General features: G+C 39.4%; 1 protein-coding gene across 9 annotated transcripts in view; it reads right to left on the minus strand.

The window, feature by feature from the left end:
- WDR27 (WD repeat domain 27) overlaps positions 1 to 27,641 on the minus strand; it is a 347,331-nt gene that overhangs the window by 197,316 nt on the left and 122,374 nt on the right. For all 9 annotated transcript variants that reach the window (XM_077120888.1, XM_077120884.1, XM_077120890.1 and 6 more), the window contains one exon: positions 13,712 to 13,833. In XM_077120888.1, the coding sequence (XP_076977003.1) occupies positions 13,712 to 13,833 (122 nt within the window). The remainder of the gene's footprint in view (positions 1 to 13,711; positions 13,834 to 27,641) is intronic.

The raw sequence follows: 27,641 nt of genomic DNA on the forward strand, positions 1-27,641 counted from the left end.
GTTCTTCTGAACCGATGCAAATGTACTAAGAAATGATGATCATGCATCTATGTGGTGATGTTAAGAATTACTGATTGCATATGTAGAATGGTATGATTTCTAAATGTTGGGTTAATTTCTTTTTTTCCGTTAATTAAAAAAAATAAGATAGAAGGGGTAATTGGAGCTGAAGGGATACAGACTGTACAACGGGACTGGATATAAAAACTCAGAAATGGACAGCACAATACTACCCAATTGTAATGCAATTATGTTAAAACACTGAATGAAGCTTCATGTGAGGTACAGGTTTTTTGTTTTTTTTTTTTTCTTTCTATTATTGTTTTAATTCTTATTCTGTTGTCTTTTTATTTCTTTTTCTAAATCGATGCAAATGTACTAAGAAATGATGAATATGCAACTATTAAGAATTACTGATTGTACATGTAGAATGGAATGATTTCTAATTGCTTTGTTAATTCTTTTTTTAATTAATAAAAAATAAATAAATAAAATAATAAAAAAAAAAAAAAAGAAAATACTTTGGGCAATTAAAAAAGCTCCTCTTCTATTAGGCATGGAGTAGTGCAGCTGATACCTGGGTAGTACATAATACTGAATTTGATGAGGCATGTGATGGTTAAGTTCATGTTTCAACTTGACTAGGTTTTGGTGTCCAGTTGTTTGGTCAAAACAAGCACTGGCCTGATAGTTATGAGGGTTTTTCGTGGATTTAAATCATTAGTCAGTCAATTGCATCTATGGCTGATACATCTACAATCAGCAATGGAGATTGCCTTCAGCAATGAGAGGAGCCTCATTCAATAAGTCAGAAAGAAAAATTTAAAAAGCTACTTCAGTCTGCCAGCTTCTCCTGGGGAATTCATCAGACCATCACAGTTCCCAAATTGCAGTCTGCCCTTTGGAATTCAGACTTGCCAATCCCATGGTTGTGTGAACCAATTCCTATAATAAATCTCATTAAACATATATAAAAAAAAGAAGTAAACTGCCCAGGTATAATGCTTTTAAAATGTCAAGATATGTTACCTGAGCCTTCAAAATGCCTTTCCACCATGTCAAGGATACCTTACAAACAATAAATACATATGGGACAAAAACAACATTAAAAGGGGAAACAAAAGGGTGTGGGAGCAGAGATTCTGGATGCTATTGAAGTGAAGTTGGTCTCTCTTTAAATTAGTAGGTTATAGACTTAGGTTGTTTAATACAAACAAAGTAAGTATTTAAAACATATACATATAATGGAAGTGAGAAAGGGATCAATCATTACATTATAATGATCTAACTATATGCAAAAGAAGGCTGCAATAATCAAACAGAGAGACACACATGTAAGATATATAAGAAAAAAAGGACAAAATAGCTGAAGTAAGTCCAGCCTTATCAGTAGGAAAACTGAAGGTAAATGGATTAAAATCCCCAATTGAAAGACACATTGGCAGAATGCATTAAAAAAGCACGATCAAACTGTATGTTGCTTACAAGAGACTCACCTTAGACCCAAAAGCACAAACAGGAAAGGATGGAAATAAATATTCCATGCAAACAAAAAGTACCCAGAACAGAGCTGGGGTGGCTATACTAACATCAGACAAAACAGACTTTAAGTCAAAAACTGTTACAAGAGAGAAGAAGGACCACATATGAATAAAAGGGAAAATCCACTAAGAAGAAAAAATCATAAGTATTTATGGACCAATCCAGGGTGACCCAAAATACATGAGGCAAACTGGCATAACTGAAGGGAGAAACAGACATCTCTACAATCAAAGCTGGAGGCTTCAATACAACATTCCTTAAGGAGACTTGCACCCATACATGAAATCCAGGCCTTTGTTTGGCAGAAAATTATTGACAAATCAAGTGAAAAAGGAAACCTTCAACGCAAACCAAGTAAATACAAAAATTTTAGATGAGCAAAAGAAAGCAACTTGCAAAATAACATTTTAAGATAATCAAATGCCCTCAAAACAACAAAAAATCACAAAGCATGTGAAGATCAAAACAGAAATGGTCCAGCCACACAACCAAATCAAAACTCTGGAGGGAACTCAGAATAGGGAACAACTACTCAAGGATATTTATAAAGAAATAAAGTATATCAGGAAGACACTAGAAAAGTATAAAAAAAGAATTCAAAAGATTAAATAGAAAAATGGCAGATCGCATGGTGATGAAAGGTACAGTAGACCAAATTAGAAATACACTAGAGACACACAATAGCAGATGTGAAGATGCAGAAGGAAGAATAAGTGAGCCAGAAGAAGGAACAATTGAACTAGAGTGCACAAAAGACCAACGGCAAGAAAGACAGAATAAAAGGAATTGGATCTTAGGGAAATGATGGGCAATGAAAGGCCATACATATAACAATCACTATTGTCCCAGAAGGAGAAAAGAAGAGTAAAGGGCTGGGAAACTTAGTGGAAGATATAAGCTGGAAAAATTCCCAACCCTTATAAAAGACATATATACACAAAGCAAAGAGGTTCAACAAAGTCCAAAAAGAAGTCATCCAAATAGGCCTACTCCAAGACACATACTAATCAAACTGTCAAATGTTGAAGAGAAATGAAAAACCCTGAAAGCAGCACAAGAAAACCAACCTACTACATACAAAGGAAGACACATAAGACTGAGTTCAGACTACTTAACAGGCACCATGGAAGTAAGAAGGCAGTGCTATGATATATTCAAGATCCTGAATGAGAAAGGCTTCCAGCCAAAAATATTTATCCAGCTAAGCTGACCTTCAAAATTGAGGGAGAGATTAAAATTTTCAAAGACAAACAAAGACTGAGAAAACTAGTCAACAAGAGACCTGTACTACAAAAAATTCTGAGGGGACACCTGTCAGTTGAAAAAAAAAAAGGAGGTCTGGAGGACGGCACAGAATGAGAGTACCAATAATGGCATTTAAAGAATAAAAAGATAGAGAAGGAAAAGAATATACAGATCTGACAAATTAAAACTAAAGGATAGGCTTCCGGGTCAAGGTGGCGGCTTAAGAACGTGCGCATTTTAGTTCGTCCTCCAGAACAACTGCTAAATAACCAGAAACAGTACAAAACAGCTCCTAGGGCCACATCAGTGACCAGACACACAGCGTACCCCAGTCTGGACCAGCTGGACCGGCTGCGAGCACCCCCCAAAACCGTGAGTTCCCAAAGCTGCAGCGGCCAGCGCCCCTCCCCCACAAGCCGCTTCCCAGAGGGGAAAGGAAAGGACTTTACCAGCAACAGGGACTCGGCACAATCAAACGCCAATTGTTGAACTAATTAACAAATTCTGACTACTAAAAATAGGCCCCCAGTTAAGGTGAACCCAATCAAAGCGGAGGTTGCTCATTTTTGCCCCGGCACCAAGGGGGCAGGACTGACAGAAAAAGGGGGAAAAAAAAGAAGGAAACAGGTTTTTGTGGCTGTGTATCTACAAAGGCTTGACTGCCTCTGGATACAGTGGCAGGACTTTTCAGGCTGCAACTGCCCCAGGCATAGGCAGCAGTGAGCTCTTTTGGGGGCTTATCTGGAGCCTGTGCCTTCCCCAGGGGAGGGGTGAAGGCCCACCCAGGTGGAATCCCTCCATCAAGGAATTCAGACACCAGTGCTTAGTAATTTGAAGCCATTAAAACCAGCCTACAACCTCTCCTCTGTCTCCAACAAACCCCCAGCCAAAGTTAAAGGTACGGCATGATCTTATGCTGGTGGGACCTGCAGTCAGACAAGCGCCACATACTGGGCAGGATAAGAAAAACAGAGTCCAGAGACTTCACAGGAAAGTCTTTCAACCTGCTGGGTCTCATGCTCAGGGAAAACCAACGCAGGTGACTCTTTCCTCCTGATAGGAGGCCAGTTCTGTCTGGGAAAATCTGGCTGGGGTCTATAATATCTAAGCAGACCTTCCTAAGTGTGTGTGGGGGAAAGGTACCACACAAGCAGGGCAAGAAACAAGAAAACAAGAACTGAAAAATTCTCCTCTGTTAAACAAAACTTAAGCTAAAGATTCAGATAAAGCTGAACAGAATGTCAAAGAACAGATAGACAACAAATTCATCCAGCAAGAAAACCCTAGATAAAAGAAGTGAAAGCAATCTCCAGAATAAACTAATTAAGGTAATTAAATGCCTAGATGCCAGCAAAAAATAACAAATCACACTACGGAAATTGAAGATATGGCCCAGTCAAAGGAACAAACCAACAATTCAAATGACATACAGGAGCTGAAACAACTAATTCAGAATATACGAACAGACGTGGAAAACCTCATCAAAAACCAAATCAATGAATTGAGGGAGGATATAAAAAAGGCAAGGAAGGAACAAAAAGAAGAAACTGAAAGTCTGAAAAAACAAATCACAGAACTTATGGGAATGAAAGACACAGCAGAAGAGATGAAAAAAACAATGGGAACCTACAATGGTAGATTTCGAGAGGCAGAACATAGGATTAATGAACCGGAGGACAGAACATCTGAAATCCAACAAGAAACAGAAACTATAGGGGAAAAAATGGAAAAATATGAGCAGGGACTCAGGGAATTGAAAGACAATATGAAGCGCATGAATATACGTGTTGTGGGTGTCCCAGAAGGAGAAGAGAATGGAAAAGGAGGGGAAAAACTAATGGAGGACATTAGCACTGAAAATTTCCCAACTCTTATGAAAGACTTAAAATTACAGATCCAAGAAGTGCAGCGTACCCCAAAGAGAACAGATCCAAATAGACATACTCCAAGACATTTAATAATCAGAATGTCCAAGGTCAAAGAGAAAGAGAGGATCTTGAAAGCAGCAAGAGAAAAGCAATCCATCACATACAAGGGAAGCCCAATAAGACTATGCGCAGATCTCTCAGCAGAAACCATGGAGGCGAGAAGACAGTGGGATAATATATTTAAATTATTAAAAGAGAAAAACTGCCAACCAAGAATTCTATATCCAGCAAAACTGTCCTTCAAAAATGAGGGAGAAATTAAAACACTTTCAGACAAAAAATCACTGAGAGAATTTGTGACCAAGAGACCAGCTCTGCAAGAAATACTAAAGGGAACGCTAGAGACAGATAGAAGACAGAAGAGAGAGGTGTGGAGAAGAGTGTAGAAAGAAAGACTATGAGTAAAGGTAAAAGGAAGTAAAATTAGATATGACATATAAAATCCAGAAGGCAAAATAGTAGAAGAAAGTACTACCCATACAGTAATAACACTGAATGTTAATGGATTAAACTCTCCAATCAAAAGACATAGTCTGGCAGAATGGTTTAAAAAACAGGACCCATGTATATGCTGTCTCTACTCAAAGGTCACAAGGCCAAGGACACAAATGGACATTTACATGTTTATAGCAGCATTATTAACAATTACCAAGTGATGGAAACAGCCAAAATGTCCATCCACAGACAGTTGACTAAACAAACTGTGACATTTACATAAGATGGAATATTATGCAGCTGTAAGACAGAATAAAGATATGAAGTATGTAACAACGTGAATGGACCTTAAGGACATTATGCTGAGTGTGATTAGCCAGAAACAAAAGGACAAATACTTTATGGTCTCACTGACATGAACTGACGTTAGTGAATAAACTTAGAATATTTCCTTGGTAACAGAGACCATCAGGAGATAGAAATAGGGTGAGATATTGGGTGACTGGAGCTGAAGGGATACAGATTGCGCAACAGGACTGAATATAAAATCTCAGATATGGACAGCACAATACTACCTAACAGTAATGTAATTATGTTAAAACACTGAATGAACCTGCATGTGAGAATGATAGAGGGAGGAGGACTGGGGACATAAATGAAATCAGAAAGAAAGATAGATGGTAAAGATCGAGATGGTATAATCTAGGAATGCCTAGAGTGTATAATAATAGTGAAACATACAATGTACAAATTTAAGAAATGTTTTTGCCTGAGGAAGAACAAAGGAATGTCATTATTGCAGGGTGTTGAAAATAGATAATTAATACTTCAAAATGTCACCTTATGTGTGAGACTAAAGCAAAAAATGGTTATTTGTTACAAAATTTATATTTTGACTAGAGCATTTCCTAATATAACTTATGTAGATAGTTTGATTGACTATCATAAGTACTTGGAATCTCAGGTAGCACATGAGATTTTGTTGGTTTGTCCAGAGTGATGCCCCGATGAATCCCAGAGTGATCTGATCAGTGACTGGAAAAGTATTTGCAAGCCCCCTTCAGGGAATGGTGAGAGTGGGGAGAAATTCAACTTCCCCAAGTTGAATTCTTGATATTCTCACAAGCAGTGTGGACAACCAAAGCTATAGGCAAAGCCCCCAGGCTTGGGGTTTGTTCACATGAAACTTAACCCCACAAAAGATAGGTGAAGTCTACTTAAAATTTAGGCCTAAGAGTCACCCCCAAGAGAGCCCCTTTTGTTGCTCAGATGTGGCCTCTCTCTCCAGCCAACACAACGAGCAGTCTCACCACCCTCCCCCTCTCTGCGAGGGACATGACTCCCAGGGGTGTGGACCTTCCTGGCAACGTGGGACAGAGATCCTGGAATGAGCTGAGACTCAGCATCAAGGGACTGAGAAAAACCCTAGAATGAGCTGAGAATTAACATCAAGGGATTGAGAGAACCTTCTCGACCAAAGCGGGAAGAGTGAAATGAGACTAAGTGTCAATGGCTGAGAGATTCCAAACAGAGTTGAGAAGTTATCCTGGAGGTTATTCTTATGCATTAAGTAGATATCACCTTGTTGTTCAAGATGTAGTGGAGAGGCTGGAGGGAACTGCCTGAAAATGTAGAGCTGTCTTCCAGTAGCCATGTTTCTTGATGATGATTGAACAATGATATAGCTTTCACAATGAGACTCTGCGAATGTGAAAACCTTGTGTCTGATGCTCCTTTTAGCTACTGTATCAGCAGAAGAGTAGAACGTATGGAATAAAAATAAATAATAGGGGGAACAAATGTTAAAATAAATTTAGTTTGAAACGCTAGTGGTAAATGAAAGCGAGGGGTAAGGGGTATGGTATGTATAATCTTTTTTTCTCTGTTATCGTTTTATTTCTTTTTCTGTTGTCTTATTATTTCTTTTTCTAAATTGATGCAAATGTTCTAAGAAATGATGAATATGCAACTATGTGATGATATTAAGAATTACCGATTGTATATGTAGAATGGAATGATCTCTTAATGTTTTGTTTGTTAATTTTTTTAATTAATAAAAAAAGTTAAAAAAAAAAAAAAAGAAAGAAAGAAAGAAAGAAAATGCCTTCCGGAGAGCTTCATGAAACAGGAAGCCAGGAAAGGAAGCTAGCAGATGACACTATGTTCGCCATGTGCCTTTCCACTTGAGAGAGAAATCCTGAACTTCATCAGCCTTCTTGAACCAAGGTATCTTTCCCTGGATGTCTTAGATTGGACATTTCTATAGATCTGTTTTAAATGGGACATTTTCTTGTCCTTAGAACTGTTAACTAGCAACTTATTAAATTCTTTTTAAAAGCCAAAAAAAAAAAACAAAGGATAAGATGGTAGATTCAAGAACTGCTTCTACAGTAAATTCTTTGAGTATTAATGGACTAAACATGAATAATAATGAGAATACAACTTATGGGATATGGCAGAACTTATGGGATACAGCAAAGGCAGTGCTGAGAGGGAAATTTTTTGCCTGAATGCCTATATTAAAAAACAAGAACAAGCAAATATTGAAGACTTAACTACTCACCTGGAGAATTTAGAGAAAGAACAGCAAACTAACCACAAAGCAAACAGAAGGACAGAAATAACAAAGATTAAAGCAGAAATAAACTGGAGAATAATTTAAAAAATACAAAGAATCAACACAACCAAATTGATGGACCCCTAGCTAGACTAACAAAGAAAAAAAAGAGAGAGGACACAAATAAACAAAATCAGAAATGAGAGGGGATCATAACCATGGATCCTGAAGAAATTTTAAAAATCATAGAATACTATCAAGAGCTCTATGCCAATAAGCTAGACGCTGTAGATAAAATGGACAAATTCCTAGAATTCACAAAATACCTATCAGGACTTGAGAAGAAATAGAAGATCTTAACAAATCAATTGCAAGTAAAGAGATTGAATCAGTCATTCAAAAATCTTTCCACAAAGAAGAGTCCAGGGCCAGATGGTTTCATAGGGGAATTTTAACAAATATTTCAAAAAGAACTAACATTAATCCTGCTCAAACTCTTCCAAAAAAAAAAATGAAGAAAACAAAACACTACCTAACTCATTTTATGATGCTAACATCACTCTAATAACAAAACCAGATAAAGATGCTATAATAAAGGAAAATTACAGACAATTTCCCTAGTGAACATAGATGCAAAAATTCTCCACGAAATACTAGCAAATCGAATCCAACAACACATTAAAAGAATTTAATTCTTTTCAACCAAGTGGGGCTTGTACCAGGAATGCAAGGATGGTTCAACACAAGAAAATCAATCAAGTAATGCAGCACATTAACCAACTAAAAGGGAAAAATCACATGAGCATAACAATAGACGCTGATCATAAGAATAGATGCTGAAAAAGCACTCATCAAAATTCAACATTCTTTCCTGACAGAAACACTTCAAAAGGTAGGAATCAAAGGAAATATTCTCAGTATCATAAAGCACATAGATGCAAAACCCATAGGCATCATCATAACTCAACAGTGAGAGACTGAAAGCATTCCCCAAGGTCAGGAATGAGACAAGGATGACCACTGTCACCACCACTTTTCAACACTGTACTTAAGTCCTAGCTGGAGCAATTAATAGGAGAAGGAAAAAAGGCGTCCAAATAGGAAAAGAAGGGGTAAAACTTTCATTATTTGCAGATGATATGATCCTATACTTAGAAAACCCTAATAAATATATGACAAGGCTATTTGAGCTAATAAACAAATTCAGCAAAGTAGCTGGATACAAGATTAATGTACAAAAATCAGTGATGCATCTATACACAAGCAATGAAATACCTGAGAAAACAATCAAGGAAAAATTCCATTCAAAATAGTGACCAAAAGAATCAGGTATCTAGGAATAAGCCTAACTAGGGATTATCAAGGATTTGTACACAGAAAATTACAAAATATTGCTTAAAGAAATTAAAAATGATCTAAATAGACAGAAAGACATTCCATGCTCATGGATAGGAAGGCAGAATGTCATTAGGATGTCAATTCTACCCAAAGTGATCTACAGATCCAATGCAATGCCAACCAAAATTCCAACAACACACTTTGAAGACTTTGAAAAGGTAGTTATTAAATTTATTTGGAAGGCAAAAAGACCCCTGATAGCTAAAGATCTCCTTAAAAAAAAAAGAACAAATTGGGAAGACTATCACTTCTTGACTTTAAAGCTTACTATAAAGCCACAGTAGTAAAAACAGCATGGTACTGGCACAAAGATAGAAGGACTCACCAGTGGAATAGAATTGAGAGTGCAGAGACTAACCACCAAATCTACAGAAAACTGATCTATGATAAGGCCACCAAATCCATTGAACTGGGATAGAATAGCATTTTCAATAAATGGGCATGGAAGAACTGGATATCAATAGCCAAATGAAAGAGGACCCTACCTTACACTGATGCAAAAAAATTAATTCATTGGAATGATTTCTAATTGTTTTGTTAATTCTTTTTTTAAATAATAAAAATAAAAAAAATAAAAAAAAAAAGAAAATAAAAAAAAAAAATTAATTCAAACTGGATTAAAGACCTAAATATAACACCCATTACCATAAAACTCCTAGAAGACAATGCATGGAAACATCTTCAAGATCTAGTAATAGGAGGTAGCTTCTTAAATTTTATAACTAAAGTACAAAAGCAGCAAGAGAAAAAATGGGAACTCCTTAAGATCAAGAGCTTTTGTGCCTCAAAGCACTTTGTCAAAAAGGTGAAGAGGCAGCCAACTCAATGGGAAAAAATATTTGGAAACCAAATATTAAATAAAGGCTTAATATCCTGTGTACATAAAGAAATTGTGCAGCTCAACAGCAAAAGAACAAACAACCCAATCATGAAATGGGCAGTGGATATTGGCACTTTTCTGAAGAGCAAATACAGATGGCTCAAAAACTCATGAAGAGATACTCATTTTCATCAGCTATAAGGGAAATGCAGCTCAAGATGACAATGAGATATCACCTCGCACCTTTAAGAATGGCTGCTATTAAACAAACAGAAAACTAAAAATGTTGGCGAGGATGTGGAGAAATTGGAACTCTTTTGCACCACTGGTGGGAATGTATAATGGTGCAGCTGCCATAGAAGACAGTTTGGCAATTCCTCAGAAAACTAAATATTGAGTTTTCCTATGACCCAGCAATACCAATACTTGGTATATACCAGAAGAGCGGAGGGCAGTGACACAAACAGACACTTGCACACTGATGTTCACAGCGGCACTATTCACAATTGCCAAGAGATGGAAACAACACAGGTACCCATCTACAGATGAGTGGATAAACAAAATATACATATGATGGAATATTATGCAGCAGTAAGATAAAATGAGGTCCCAAAGCGTATGACAATATGGATGATCCTTGAGAACATAATGCTGAGTGAAATAAGTCAGACACAAAGGACAAATACTGTATGATTTTGCTATTTTGTCTCTAGTAAAGGTAATCTCAGAAGCTACACTGTGGAATATAGCAGACCTAGATGTACACAGAAGCTACAGAAGGGGAAAGGCTACCCTAAGAGGTTTAACTTAAAAGCAAGAGAACAGATAGAAGTGAGGGTAACTAATTAGTGGGTTTATAAGTCACACTGCCATATTGAAAGTGAATAAGACTGAAAGGAGATGTATGGTGCCATGTGTCCCACTGATGAAAACTACAAGTATAAACAAGTTCTCACATGAGCTATTTCAAAAGTTTGATATTGGACAAAGAGTCAATAGTAGAGGGGTATAGGGTGGAAATTAAAAATGCATGCTATGGCCAATAGTTAACAGGAAGACATCAACAGTACAACAGCACTGCCAGGGTTAACTAATGGGTGGGGGGGCAAGTGATAAGGGGTAGTGTTGATTTGATAGCTGGTGACATTGTGGTTGTCAGTTCTTTGTCTCTATGAGCCAATGAAAACTGTCTGAAATTGAGAGTGCTCCTGGTTGTACAACTAATGTGGACACTGTAAGACATGGTTTGTTTAGTTTGGACATTCTCTCATGATGCCCAATGGATTGAGGGGGCTGAAGGGTGCAATGATTGAGAAGCAGAATGGTGAGCTGTGACACATTTATATGATGGAATATGGTGCAGCTACAAAAAAGGAAAGATATCGAGAGGCATACAGTGAATAAACTTTGGGGACAATGTGTTGTGCAAAATAAGCCAGAAACAAAAGAACAAATATGGTAAGGTCTCTCTCAAAAATACTTATAACAAAATTGCAGCCTAGACTGTGAGCCCTTAGAGCAGCTACACTGGGTCTGACATTGTGAATGTATTTCTAGATTCTGAGACCCTGAGCTATATGGGCAACAGCTGGTGTTTCCCTGGAACTCTGAGTGACCCTGTGACATTTCAGAGCCAGAAATGGAGAGCTGCAGCCCTGAAAGTTAGAAGAGCTCTATACAATAACAATTAAAGTAACCAAAAAAGAGATCAGGCCCAGTTAGAGACAAAAGGGAAGTCAATCTAGCTGGGCCTAAGGTAAATCAGCATACAGGGTAGAAGATGATGGTGTATGTGGCCCAGATCTTCAGCTGCTGTAGGAGACCAAAGGCAGAGAGGATCACTGTATCTAGAACCTACATTTTCTCTAACACAAAATATAAATCCACCTGTCTGGATAGCTCACACAAATAACACAAACTCCTAGAGTTCAGAACGGGAATGAGGACTTGTAATTCTGTACAGCTTAATAAAATACCTGGATACGTATCAGATTATGGTGGGCTGATAATTAGAACATATTGGTCGAGTCGCTTGAGGTTCCAAAGGGGGGAAAAATACATACATACATCTATGTATTATTAAACTTTCTTATCTGGGAAACCTTGGTACCCTTTCAACCACTGGGGACTCCCAAGAAAATAGGCCAAGCCCTGGATTTTGTGGCTTGCTCTTATGAAACTTATTTCTGTAGTGGAGAAGCTAAACCTACCTATACCAAGGCCTAAGAGTTGCTTCTAGGGCCTCTTTGTGACTCAGATGTGTTTGTGGCTCAAATGTAGCCTCTCTCTCTAAGCCCAATTCTGCAAGGAAACTCAGTACCATCCCCCCTATATGAGACATGACATCCAGGGGTGAAAGTCTTCCTGAAAATGTGATGTGGGACTCCCAAGGATGAGTCTGGTCCTGGCACCGTGGGATGGACAGCACCTTTCTGTCCAAAAGGGGGGAAAGAAGTATAATAAAATAAGGCATCAGTGGCCAAGAGAGATCAAATGGAGTCCAGAGGCTGTTCTGGAGGCTGCTCTTATGCAAGCTTCAGTTAGACAGCGCTCATTGCCATGGTTTGCTAAACCCCAACCATCATCACTCCTGCTGACTCTTAAGAACACCTAGGGCTCGAACTGAGACTCTATAAAGGTTTTGTGCACTAAGTTTGCCTTCCTAGAATATATAATCCCCAGAGGGTTCCTAGGTCTGATAAATTCTGAAGCCCAGAGGGGCCAGCCTCTCTAGGGTTATCAACTGATTCCATTCCCCTATGCTTTAGTGTGGACTCCCCTTCTCAACATGAAAAAGTCAGAACAGGCATTGCCCAAAGATCCCTACAGATTGGGAGAACGATGAAAGGAGAAGGAGTTGTTATAACAGAGAAAATGGGATTTAACAAACGAGTAGGCTGCTGAATCACTGTGTTAATATTCCTTCCAGCCTCCAGTTTTGGAGCAGCGAGAAGGAAAAATCTGAGATGGTGAAATAGTAGTTAATGACAAACTCTGGGGTCTGTTCTGTAACTACTTTTTGAAATGTATTTGAAAATTACTGCTTTTTTCTTTCTCTGCTTTGTATTAATGTTATATTTTACAATTTTAAAAGTTAAACATTAAAAAAAGCATTGAAAATTAGACCTTTAACTTGGAAAGCCATTTCAAATATATCAAAGATCTAAATTTAATTTAAGTCCAAAAGTCAAAATAGATCTGTCCATAAGACTTAAATCCTCTTTTGTGCAACAAAGTGTCTTTTGGATTCAGCGCTCTGAGAGAGATCATCAATGTGCAAAAATGAACAATGAAATTGTGAAAAATGTTATATCCTCTCCTAACAAATCTCTAGCCCACAGCTCTGTATATTTTTAAATAATCTCTAAATCAAAATGGACTGGCTATATCCCACACCGTCCATTTAAAAGAAAGGCTATTAATTTACCAAGGCTGCTTGCATACCTACAACATCTATTTGACTATCATCATCCTGATTATTACTCTACTTGAAAATACCCAAACTCTCTACCAAGTTTTCAGTGAGAAAATAACACCATAAAGTCTAAAAATGGGTCCATGCAATAATCAAACACAAAGGTACAAAAATCAACATTCAGTATGACACTGAAGTATCTTCTAAGTTCAAACATTAAAGCTTGGAAAAATTTAATGATCACTACAAACATGACACTGAATTTGGTAGCTAACAATTATAAAACCGCATCACTCATTTATTTGCATCTGTTAAAACCCTTTATACATATGATTTTACAAATTTTGTGTATCATCCACTAATATACTCACTGTATTTTGACAAATTTGGTGGGCAGGTCGTGAATGGGCTTCTGGTATCACTGCCGCGCTGCAGCCTGCATTCAGGTCAAACACTTCGAGGGCCCTGTCACGGCCAGCTGTCAGCACAGTGTCTGCAAAAGCCAGTCAAGGTATGCTGCTGGGAAGAGGCATCAGAAGAGAACTTTTTCCTAAAGAACACCTTGGACATTATTTAAGACTCCACAAAGGTTCCATGCACTAGGGGAGCTTTCCAGAAACCAACAATCTTCAGATGGGTCCCTGGACCAGATAAGTTCTGAAATGCAGAGGGCCCAGCCTCTTCAGAACATCAGCTACTTCCTTCTCCCTACCCCATATTATCTACTGCCCCATCCAATATGAAAAAGTTACAATGGGCATAGCCCAAGTACCCCTAAAGAGTGGGAGAAAGATCAAAGGTGATGGTAGAGTTATAGAGAGAAGGTAAGGTTTAACAAATGAGTATGATTGCTGAATCATTATACTGATATTTCTTTTAGTCTCCAGTACCTTACAGCAGCTAGAAGTAAAAACCTAAAAACCTAAAATTGTGGAAGTGTAAGCCATCTCAAACTCTGAAATCTGTTCTACAAGTAATTGTTGCAATGTACTTTGAAAATTGCTTTTTTGTATATATATTATTTTTTCACAAAAAAAGAAAAAAAGAGAAGAATATAATAGAAAATAAAGGATTTAACAAAGGAGTGTGACTGCTAATTAATACATTGATATTTCTTTTGGTCTCCAGTGTCTTAGAGCAGCTAGAAAAGAAAAAATGAAAAATTGTGGAACTGTAACCCATACAAAAGTTTAAAAGTTGTATAACTACTTGTTAAAATGTACTTGGAAATCTATTGCTTTTTTGCATATATGTTCTTTTTTCACAATAAACAAGTTAAAAAAAAAAAAAGAAGAGAACTTTTCTCCATGAGTTGATCCCTGGGGAACGATCCCTGGAGAACTAGTAGTTGCATTTCTTTTATTAACAAACTTTGCAACATTAGAAGAATCAGAAATAGATGATTAGTTAAGATTTTCTTAACTGTTCCAAATGAAAAATCTGGATTACAGCACACTTCTACCTCATCCATGAGCTCAGATCTTGGCCCTAAAAATCCAGGAAGACAGTATGAGATCATTATCTTTTAACTATTTAACTTCTCTTTAACTATTTGTTTCTGGTGACAAACAGAAAAAAAACACTGTACATCTGCTTTAGAACTACTGCAACAAAGGAGAATGAATAGTATATTCAAAAATATTGTTTACCTTACAGGTCATTTTGATCAGCGGCTCCCAAATGCTGGAGAGCCACATTACAATCATTTGGAAATCTTTAAAAATGCACCTTCCCAGTCTCCCTGCAAAGAGACGCTAATTCACTCACCAGAGTGAGACCCGGTGTGTGTGTGTGTGTGTGTGTGTGTGTGTGTGTGTGTGTGTGTGTGTGTGTTTATTTTTAGAATATTAAGTGTTTATATATGAATTTATACATAAAATCTTAATACCTATTTTTTATATATTTTATTATATATAAATGTTTATATTTATTTACATATCTATTTTTTAAATTCCTCAAATGATTTTCAAGCAATGACGGATTTAGAATATAACAATCTAAACATACGCCAAGTGCCCAACAACTCCCACAGTAAGATGTCCTCCAAGAGGTATAGAGACTTAACCCCTCGCCCAGGAGGTGGGTGGGTGCAGCAGGGGCAGAGACAGCAGTGGAGGCTGAAGGGTGCCTCATACACCGCAGGGGGCAAAGGAGGACAAAATTTCTAACACACAAGCAATCTTGAGGCACCTAAGCCTCAAGAAAACACCTGTCAGAAAAAGAAGAGCACATCCATGGAGACAGACAAAACAATCCTTGGGTCGATGACAAATAAATTACTACTTGATTATCTACTGGTCCTTGACAGCCTATAATTCTTCCCCAAATTAGAAAGTAGACAGAAATGGAGGAAAGAAATGCATATCAGGTAAATAAAGAGGTGCTTTATTACCATTTCAAAAGAAAAATATCCCTTAAAGAAATAATAGCTTGATCCCAATATAAAATGTTTTGACTAGAGATTTTTCCTTAATTTAAAATGTAAGGCATATTAGTCATGATAAAATTTAACAAACATGAATTAATCAGCTAATATTGCCAGGCATTGTAAGGTGAACTAAGAAATAGCCCCTGCAAACTAGTTCAGAAGACAAGCATATGTTACTAACTACAAGGTCAGAGAGAGATAAGCATTTATTTTTACTAGAATAATTGTGAGTTTACAAAACAATCATGCATAAAATACAGAATTCCCATACTCCACTCCACCACCAACACCTGGCATTGGTATGAAACGTGCTAATATTGACAGAATTTTTCTTATAATTGTACTATTTTTAAACAGTAGTTAGCTTTGTTACAATTGAAAAGAGACTATTAAAACAGTTCTATCTATTGTCCATTATCTGCATTAGGTGTATTTCCCCACAGACCTCCCTATTGTTACCACGTTGTATTAACATCATACATTTGTCATAACCGTGAAAGAACATTCTTATACTCGCCTGTTGACCTGGGCCTATCATCTACAACAGGGCTCCCTGTGCTGTACAGTCTCATGTTTATCTTTTAATTTTGTTCTAGCAACACATCCACCCTAAAGGCTCGACTTAGCCATATTCACCTGTATAGGTCAGTGCAATGGCCTTCACTCACAATAACGTGCTTCTGTCACCACCATCCATTTCCACACCTTTACCATCAGCCTACAGAGAGACCCTAGTCAAGCGTCAACTCCCCATTCTCTAACCCTGGTGACCTATGGTCTAGAATCTAACTCTGAGTTTGCTTTTCTGTGAGCTCATAAAATACTCGTCCTTTGTGTCTGACTTATTTCACTCAACAGGATGTCCTCAAGGCTCACCCATGTTGTCACATGCTTCAGGGCTTCACTGCTTCCAGATGGATAATCTTCCATCATATGTGTGTGTGTGTGTGTGTGTGTGTGTGTGTGTGTACCACGTTTTGTTTATTCATTCATCTGTTGATGGACACTTGGGTTGCTTTCATCTTTTGCCAACTGTGAATAATGCTGCTATGAACACTGGTGTGCAAGTGTCTGTGCAAGTCCCTGCTTTCAGTTCTTCTGGGTATATACTAAGTAGAAGTTAATGCTGGATCATATGCCAACTGTCTTCTACAGCAGTGGCATCATTTCACATTCCCATCAGTAACGAGTGAGTGTTCCTATATCTAAACATCCTTTCCAACACTTTTAGCTTTCTGTTTTGTTTTTAATAGTGACCATTCTACTAGGTGTGAAAGAGTTGCATTTCTTTAACATTTCAAACTCTCTAAGACTTTGGATCCCCTCCCTCATCTACATTATACCAGGGCAGTTCTGGCATTTCAACCTCAGGTAATCTCAGCCACCTTTTTGATCCATGTTTCAGCCAACCATCCAAACAAACTGTTAATACCTTTTCTAACCCTTTGAGCTGTAACACTGAATGCAAAATCTCTGCTTAATGGGCCCATATCAATAAATTCAGCCTGACCCAACCTCATATTCCTCCCACAATTATCCCACACCCTTAAAATCCATTGCCACACATATTCCCCTGATTTCTGTCTATATAAATTGGAAAACTCATACAGTCCTTTTGGAGTATAACGTACCTCCTCAGGTGTGATACTTTGTACCTCACCTTTAAGGGCCTGTTGGAAGTTTAGTCTAGTTATAGGTCTGGAAGAAATGAGGGGTGATAGGAGTGGGTCATGAAAAGAATTAGAAATATCTTCCAAGCCATTTGCTTCAGGGCATCCATTTGCAGTTTCATCTGGTGAAACAGGATTAGTCACTCTAGGGCTAATCCCTTCCGGTGGAGGCTGGGTGGCCAACTCCTCAAGGTAGGCTGGAGGTGGGGCAGCTATGTCCTCAGGGCAGACGATTACAGGATTATCTAGAAAAGATTCAGCATGACCTAGGGTTTCAACCTCGCCATTGGCATCACTATCAATCCATATGTCGCCATCCCATTTTTCAGGGTCCCACTCCTTTCCAATCAATGCCCTCACTTTAATGGCAGACACCATCCAAGATCGAGATTTCAGTTTACACTGTAAAGTTGCTACTCTAACAATAAAATTCTGAGGCTGCTTTTCAGAGATCTCAAGTCTATGGCTACAGGAAATTAGCTTTTCCTTCAGGACACTCATAGAAATGTTTACATCTGTCAAACGGCATTTAAGCATCTCATTTGAAGCCTTAAGCCCATCCCTCTCACTCATTAATGTATATAGTGTATCCAACAACAACCAGCCAACATCTCTATACCTCCTATTTCTACAAAATTCTGTAAAGGTGTCAAAACATTATCCCCCAGAGCCTGGCATACAAGCAAAGCATTAAAAGAACTGAATGGTGATATTCTGACTATCTCTTTTGCCAACTCATCCATGGATTGGCAGTATCATTTTGATTACAGGAATCAGAGTCCTTAGTGCCTTTGAGTCCAGTCAGAGTAGAAAACCAATCGTAAAAACCCATTTTTAAGATTCTATTTCTTAAGAACCACTCCTGGTACCAAGTTGTATTAGTTAGGATTCTCCTGAGAAACAGAACCAACAGGAAATATTCATAAATACAAAATTTATAAAAGTGTTTCACGTAACCGTGAATGTTCAGTCCAAAATCTGTACAGTAGGCTGTGAAGCTGACGTTTCTGATGGAGGGTCTGGATGAACTCCACCAACCAAAGCAGGAAGAGAGCCTGTCTCTTCTGAATCCTCCTTAAAAGACTTCCAGTGATTAGACTGAGCATCACTCATTAAAGAAGGCACTCCCCTTGGCTGATTACAAATGGAATCAGCTGTGGATGCAGCTGACATGATCATGATTTAATTCTATGATATGTCCTCATGGCAATAGACAGGCCAGGACTTGCCCAACCAGACAAAAAGTATCACCATCTGGCCAAGTTGACATGTGAACCTGACCATGAGAAGGATCTTTTCATGTGCTTTATAGCCATTAGTGTTTCCCTTTCGGAGAAATGTCTAAGTCTTTTGTCTGTGTTATAATTGGGTTGTCTTTTTATTTTTGAGTAGTAGGATTTCTTTATATATTCAGGATATTAAACTTCATCAGATACTTGGTTTCCAAATATTTTTCCCATTGAATTAACTATCATTCCACTTTCTTGACAAAGTCCTTTGAAGAACTTTTTTCATTTTGAGGCAGCCCCATTTACTACTTTTGTCTTTCATTACTTGTGCTCTCAGCATAAAGTCTAAAACTGCTTACCAGAAAATCCTGAAGATGCTTCCTTACATTTTCTTCTAGGAGTTTTATGGTCCTGGTCTTAGGTCTTTGATCCATTTTAGTTAACTTTTATATATGGGGTGAGATAGGGGTCTTCTACAATTCTTTTGCATGTGGATATCCAGTTCTCCCAGTACCGCTGCTGAAGACTAGTCTTGCCCAGCTGAGTGGACTTAGCAGCCTTGTCAAGTATCAACGGGTCATGTTAAGGGTGCACTTCTGAACTCTTGATTTTATTCCATTGGTCAGTGTACCTATCTTTATGTCAGCAGCATGCTGTTTTGAGCACTGTTGTTTCACAATATGATTTAACGACAGGAAGTGCAAGATCTCCAACATCTTCATTTTTTTTTTCCAAGATGTTTCTGGGTATTTGGAGCCCATTATCCTACAATTAAATTTAATAGTAGGCTTTTCCATTCTTGCAAGGTAGGCTGTTAGAATTTTGATTGTGTTGAATCTGTAAATCAGTTTGTGTAGCATTAACATCTTAACAATATTTGTTTCCCACCCATGAACATGATGTCCTTCCATTTATTTAGGTTTTCTTTGATTTCTTTTAGCAATGTTTTGTAGTTTTCTGTGTATAAACCCGTTAATTCCCTGGTTAAATTTATTTCTAGCAATTCTTTTAATTGCTATTGTAAATGGATTTTTCTTCTTGATTTCCTCCTCAGAATGCTCTTTACTAAAATAACTACTGATTTTTATTATTGTTGTTGTTGTTCTTTACTTATTTAAGCGGCATAAAAGTTTGAAAGTAAACAGAGGCATTAACATGATTTTAAAAATACATTTTTTTTTAAAGTGAGAAGGCATTTTCAAAAACAATAAGCAAGGAAATGGTCAACATACATTTCAATATATCTATGTCTTGTCATCTAGGCAGACTACCCAGATGGTTAAAAATCTTTTATAGCTTCTCACGACTACTGATTTTGGGGTCTTGATCTTGTGTTCTTCCACTTTATTATACTCATTTATCTGCTCTGGTAGTAGCTTTATAGGAGATTTTTCAGGACTTTCTCTATATAGGGTCATATCATCTGCAAATAGTTTTACTTCTTCCTTTACAAGGCAGACACAATTTCTTTATTTTTCTTATCTAACTGCACTAGCTAGAACTTCCAGTACAATGATGACTAACAATGGTGACAGTGGGTATTCCTGTCTTGTTCCCTATCTTAGAGGGAAACTTTCAATCTTTCACCACTGAGTATGATGTTAACTGTGTGATTTTCTTATATGTCCTTTATTATGTTGAGGAAGTTTCCTTCTATTCCTATTTTTCCAAATTTATTTTTTCAAGTAAGGATACTGAATTTAGTCAAATGCCTTTTTTGCATCAATTGAGACAATCATATGGTGTTTTCCCCTTCCATTTGTTAATGGGCATTAACTGATTTTCTTGTGTTGAACCAACCTTGCTACCTGGGATAAAAACATTCATCATGGACTTCCGGAGAAGATGGCGGCTTAGTAAGACGCGCGGGTCTTAGTTCCTCCTCCAGAAAAGCAACTAAAGAAACAGAAACAATACGAAACAGCTCCCGGAGTCACGACAGAGACCAAAAAGACAGCGTACCCCATTCTGGAACAGCTGAACGGGCAGGGAGAATCTGCTGCGGTGAGCTACCCGAGGGGCGCGCGTTTTCCCGGCAGGGGCGGCTGGCGACTGGGGTCCCCTCCACGCACGTGGCTCACCGGCCTGACTGGGAACGTTGGATAGCGGGGCCCTCCCATCACGCTTGGCGTTTCGGGCCAGCTGGGCAATTAGGACCGGCACTCTCCCAAGCCGCGGCGGCCAGCGACCCCCACCTCCACGCGCGGTTTCCCGGGCCAACTGCAGTGCAGACAGACGAGCACCACGAGCACCACCTACTGGGCAGGAAAAGAAAAACAGAGCCCAGAGATTTCACAGAAAAAGCTTTCAACCAGCTGTGTAACACACCCAGGGAAATCTGATCAAATGCTCAGACACCAGCAGAAAATAATGGATGACGCTCGGAAAATTGAAGATATGGCCCAGTCAAAGGAACAAACCAATAGTTCAAATGAGATACAGGAGCTGAGACAACTAATGCTGAATATACGAACAGAAATGGAAATATTCTTCAAAAACCAAATCAATAAATTGAGGGAGGACATGAAGAAGACATGGGCTGAACAAAAAGAAGAAATAGAAAATCTGAAAAAACAAATCACAGAACTTATGGGAGTGAAGGACAAAGAAGAAAAAATGGAAAAAACAATGGATACCTACAATGGTAGATCTAAAGAGGCAGAAGCTACAATTAGTGAACTGGAGGATGGAACATCTGAATTCCAAAAAGAAACAGAAACTATAGGGAAAAGAATGGAAAAACTTGAGCAGGGGATCAGGGAACTCAAGGACAATATGAAGCGCACAAATATACGTGTTGTGGGTGTCCCAGAAGGAGAAGAGAAGGGAAAAGGAGGAGAAAAACTAATGGAAGAAATTATCACCGAAAATTTCCCAACTCTTATGAAAGACCTAAATTTACAGATCCAAGAAGTGCAGCGCACCCCAAAGAAAATAGACCCAAATAGGCGTTCTCCAAGACACTTACTAGTTAGAATGTCAGAGGTCAAAGAGAAAGAGAGGATCTTGAAAGCAGCAAGAGAAAAACAATCTGTCACATACAAGGGAAACCCAATAAGACTATGTGTAGATTTCTCAGCAGAAACCATGGAAGCTAGAAGACAGTGGGATGATATATTTAAATTACTAAAAGAGAAAAACTGCCAACCAAGACTCCTATATCCAGCAAAATTGTCCTTCAAAAATGAAGGAGAAATTAAAACATTTATAGACAAAAAGTCACTGAGAGAATTTGTGACCAAGAGACCAGCTCTGCAAGAAATACTAAAGGGAGCACTAGAGTCAGATACGAAAAGACAGAAGAGAGAGGTATGGAGTAAAGTGTAGAAAGAAGGAAAATCAGATATGATATATATAATACAAAAGCCAAAATGGTAGAGGAAAATATTATCCAAACAGTAATAATACTAAAAGTTAATGAACTGAATTTCCCAATCAAAAGACATAGAATGGCAGAATGGATTACGACCCAGCAATACCACTGCTAAGTATCTACTCAAGGGACTTAAGGGCAAAGACACAGACGGACATTTGCACACCAGTGTTTATAGCAGCATTATCTACAATTGCAAAGAGATGGAAACAGCCAAAATGTTCATCAACAGACGAGTGGCTAAACAAACTGTGGCGTATACCTACGATGGAATATTATGCAGCTTTAAGACAGACTAAACTTATGAAGCATGTAATAACATGGATGGACCTAGAGAACATTATGCTGAGTGAGTCTAGCCCAAAACTAAAGGACAAATACTGTAAGGTCCCACTGATGTGAACCGACATTTGAGAATCAGCTTGGAATATATCATTGGTAACAGAGACCAGCAGGAGTTAGAAACAGGGTAAGATAATGGGTAATTGGAGCTGAAGGGATACAGACTGTGCAACAGGACTAGATACAAAAACTCAAAAATGGACAGCACAATAATACCTAAGTGTAATGTAACTATGTTGGAACACTGAATGAAGCTGCACCTGAAATATGGTTTTTTGTTTGTTTGTTTGTGTGTTTGTATCTTTTGTTTTTGTTTTTTTTCTTTTTCCTTTATATATATATATATATATATATTATTAGTATTATTATTTTAATTCTCTTCTCTATATTAACATTCTATATTTTTTTCTGCTGTTTTGCTAGTTCTTTTCCTAAATCGATGCAAATGTACTAAGAAATGATCATACATCTATGTGATGATACTAAGAATTACTGAGTGCATTTGTAGAATGGAATGATTTCTAAATGTTGTGTTAATTTCTTTTCTTTTTTTTGATTAATAAAAAAATTAAAAAAAAGAACATTCATCATGGTTCATCATGGTGTATGATTCTTCATTGTGCAGTTGGATTTGATTTGTAAGTATTTTGTTGAGGATTTTCACATCTATGCTCATTAGAGAGACAGGTCTGCAATTTTCTTTTCTTGTAGTTCCTTTATTGGCCTCACAGAATGAATTGTGTAGTTTCCTTCCTCTTCAATTTTTTGGAAGACGTTGAGCAGGATTGGTAGTATAATTTGTCTTTGTCTAATCAGTGGAATTCCACTGTGAGGTCATCCGGTCCTGGGCTTTTCTCTGTGGAAGGTTTGCATGACTGATTCAATCTCTTTACATGTGATAGGTCTGTTGAAATCTTCTATTTCTTCCCATGTCAGCGTAGGTTGTTCATGTGTTTCTAGGAATGTATCCATTTCATCTAAGCTGTTTAAATTGTTGGCAATTTGTGCAATTATTCCATGCCTGGGGAAAGCTTTTGTTCCTCTGTTACTTCTCCAGGAATCTTGATTTGTTCTGTTTCTGTTTGCCTCTATAGTTCTGTTTGTTTATTTTTGACACTCCTTCCATTCTATATAGCTACTTTTGCCTGGAGGGCAAATTCTGGGAGGAAGGACACCCCACAGAGGAATTTTCCAACTCAGTATTTCCCAACCAAAACATTTGAGGGGAATTCTGGGTTGCCGTCTTCTTTCTTCAAGTGCTTTTTTACAAGAGACCCAGAAAGTAGGGAGAATCAAACCGGCAATATTTCAGAGAATAGCAGGCAAGTTAGCAATGCCACAAACTCCTAAGCCAAAATGCTCATGAAACTGGGTAAGTGGAAGTGCAAAGTAGAGTCACTTGCAAAATAACACTGTTCTTTCTAGGGGACATGCTGCTTTAGTGAAAGAGTACTGTCCTTGTATTACATCCCTGGAGACCTCTCCGGATTTTTAATATTAATGAAAAGATCAAGGAAGCAAAAAAAAAAAAAAAAACACAAAATTGGGTAATTTATCTAGTAACCATATATCTGGTTCTGCAGGCTTTTCAGATCAGGAATGGGATTTATCCTCTTGGTTTAATCCTCTACTCTTGGCTCCTGTCTGAGAAACAGACCCCATGCTCTGATGGTGAGCCTTCTCTTTCTTTGTGTTCATGCTACAACATTCAGCACGAACTGTGATCCCATCGTGCCAATGACTCAACAAATAACCATCCAGGCAGAAGAGCAGGAAACCTAACCCCCTGGAAGCTCAGGTTGTGGTGAAGATGTGGTCTGATCACACATGCCCAAATATTAATGGTCTCCATCTCTCAGCTCACATTAAAGAATGACCACAGAAGGAGACCTGGAGAATCAACACTTCCTATGCATTTTACTTACTTTTTAGTGATGTATGGCCCCCAGAGCTCCCCTGCTCCTGCAAATGAGCTTCCCTGGCACATGGCCAGGCCCAGTGTCTGCAAAGCCTGGGGCTTCTTTCCTGCCACAAACAAGAGCTGAGCAGTGACAAGGTCTGTATGGACATTGTGTTAGTTAGATTCAGTTGTCAACTTGGCCAGGTGAGCGTACCTAGTTTTGTTGCTGTAGACATAAGCCAATGGTACATGACCCTCATCTGTTGCTAATCACATCTGCAGTCAGCGAGGAGGCCTGTCTGCTGCAACGAGTGACGTCTGACTTAATTGGCTGGTGCTTAAATGAGAGAGTGCAATGTAGCACAGCCTAAGGAGCTCAGCATTCCTCATCTCAGCACTTGCAGCTCAGCCCAGGCCTTTGGAGATGCAGAAAGAAGTCACCCCGGGGAAAATTGTTGGAACCCAGGAGCCTGGAGAGAAGACCAGCAGAGACCATCCTGTGCCTTCCCACATAAGAAAGAACCTCAGTGGAAAGTTAGCTGCCTTTCCTCTGAAGAACTAACAAAATAAATCTCCTCTTATTAAAAGCCAATCCATCTCTGGTGTGTTGCATTCCAGCAGCTAGCAACTAGAACAGCCATAAAGCCTAAACTATTTATTACCTGGCCTATTGTGGGAAAAGTTTATTGACCTTCTGGTCCACATGAAACCCTTGCTCAGGAATATAAAAGTTGCAATTAACTTTATTGTTTCTTCCCAAGAGTCAGCAACTCAAGAGAAAATATCAAAATGCAGTTTCTACTCCAACAATCTATAGACACCTTGCCCCCATAACCCTCATCTTGCTGTGTCCACCGATCTTAAACTATTCTATCATAAGCTTCGCCTGAAACCAAACTTCGAAATGTCAATAAACACCCAGCAGTGCCCTTTCCCCACTTTGAGGAGGCAGTGCTCTCCCTCACCAGGGCAAGCAGTGCATTCAACAAGGGTTTTAGTGATTTGGGGGGACGGCATTTGACACGTGGAAAAAGCAATGTTAACAGATCCTTGAAGGACCAGCCTCCATTTATTCAGCCAGGTTATTGCCAGGAGAGCGGCACACAGTGTAGTGTGCGTGGAAGAAAAGGCATTTCAGAGCCTTGGAGGGTGAGGCTGCAAAGGCAGAGCAGGTAAGACAGTGGAAGGGCTGGAGTTCATAATATCTCACTCATGCCAGTTAATATTTACTGAATATGTACTCTGAATCAGACATTATTTTGGATGTAGAAAAAAACAGCAGTGATAGAAATTCCTACTGTCACTGAACTTCAACTCAACTAAGGAGATTTGATTACGCTCAATGAATAATCCCATGGAATATGTAATTCAATTCAGGAAGAATGCTCAGTAATGAAAAAGGTGAGCGCCTGCGCGAGCAGAGGCTGAAACCACGCCTGGAAACGGTGACAGGCATGAGACAGCGACATTCACATGCGGCTCCCGCGCACCGCCGCCCCTACCCCATGCCCCACAGCTGCCCGCCCCGCATCCCCACTCCCCCTACACCCCCACGCACCGCCGCTCCCCGCACCAACCCGCTGCCCCCCACCGCGCACCGCCGCTCCCCCTCCACCCCCCCATGCACTGCCGCCCCCCCCACACACACCGCCGCTCCTCCTCCCCTCCCCCTCCCTGTGCATTCGTCTAGCTCCCCCAGCTCCGCGGGCAGTCATTGCCCTACCCCACTTTATATATTAGGACGCAGAAGGGGCGAGGCAAAGCAGGTCTAACGGGCAATGACCCCCATCCGCCCTCGTGCCAGCCTGCCCCTTACTTTCCTAGCAAGGTGATGAGGTTCTCTGCAGAGGCCGAGGGCAGCGACGGTGGGAATGATGAGGCGCCTCAGGACCGAGGGCCTTACTAGGTCACAGTAAGATTTTTCTGTATTTATCTTAAATTCAAGCAGCAAGCATTAAAAGTCTATAAGCAGAAGCTGACACAAAGCAACCTGTACTTCGAGGGGTGACACAGGGTAAACCAGGAAGAACACTTAGGAAGCTACATTTGATTCTGCCTTCAGAATCCATCCAAAATCCATTATGAAAATCTAAACTTAGACTGTGGTGATGGCTGACAAGTAGGACAATGCAGGGCTGACACGCGACTCGGGGGCACAGCTCTTGCCTGCCATGCCAGAGACCCGGTTGGATCCCTGGCGCCTGCCCATGCAAAAAAAAAAAAAAAAAAAAAAAGCATTACATTGTATACTTGACATGGGTCAGTTTCATGGTCTATGAATTATATAAAACAAAATGTTTTAAAAATCAAAACACGTGTGAAAATCAAAACATGCATCTCCAAAACTCAACAGCTCTCACCACTTGTGCTGCTTCGGTTCCAATCGCAGCCACCCTCATCCCTCACCTGAGTTCTTGCAACACCTCCTGACAGGCCTCCCAGCTTCCAACCATGTCCCCGACCACCCGTTTTCAGCAGCGCGGCCAGGATAAGCTCTGGAACCAATGGGGGCCACTGCACTGCTCCAGGCCCGCATGCTTTCCTGAACCCACAGCGGAAAGCCAGAGTCCTGCAAACGGCTGCACACACTCTGGCCTGGGGGTCCCCCCTGGTCCTCGCTTTGCTCGCCTCCTTCCCATCCTCATCCACTCCTGCACACTCACCTCCTGGATCCCCTTCAGGGGCAGTGAGCTCCTGACTGGGCCTGAACGCGGTCTTGCTTCGCTGAAGCCAAACACTTTGCTTTCCTCACACCACCACCCTTTCCAAAGTAATGCAGACAGCATGAGTTCACTTTGTTACCTGTCGTGCCCACTGGAAGATAAGCTTCATGCTTTCATCCCTTATCTAAAACATGCCTGCATGGACCAGGCATGCAGTAAGTATGCACTGAGTGCCCAAGTCCTTAATGAGCCTGCTCAGCAATGACAGAAATAAGACACAAGACTTGAGAAACCCATGGGACTGGGGTACACTGCATGGTGGGACAGGAAGAGGGCAGGGAGAAAAGGGACCAAGGCCAGCTGCACTGCGAGCACACAGGCAGAGGCCCTCGGGCAGGGAGACAAGGCCCAGCTCTGACATCGGCCACTTTGGAGATGCCCATGAGAAACCCAAATCAAGGCATCAGACAGCAGCTGAATGTGAGATACGGAGCCAAGAACAGTGTCCTGAGCCAAAGCTACAGACATGAAAGCCATAAAGAGGGTGCCAGCACTTAGAGAAAGCATGCTGTTATGAGGTGAAAGTATGACCCCTGTAATCTGGTATGTTCTTATTTCAGGTAATTTTAGTAAATTTAATACATTTGATATATTTATAATTTATGGTTCCTGTAACCACCAAAATTACCCAACCTT

Source organism: Tamandua tetradactyla, chromosome 11 (assembly GCF_023851605.1).
Source record: "Tamandua tetradactyla isolate mTamTet1 chromosome 11, mTamTet1.pri, whole genome shotgun sequence".
NCBI classification, from domain to species: domain Eukaryota; kingdom Metazoa; phylum Chordata; class Mammalia; order Pilosa; family Myrmecophagidae; genus Tamandua; species Tamandua tetradactyla.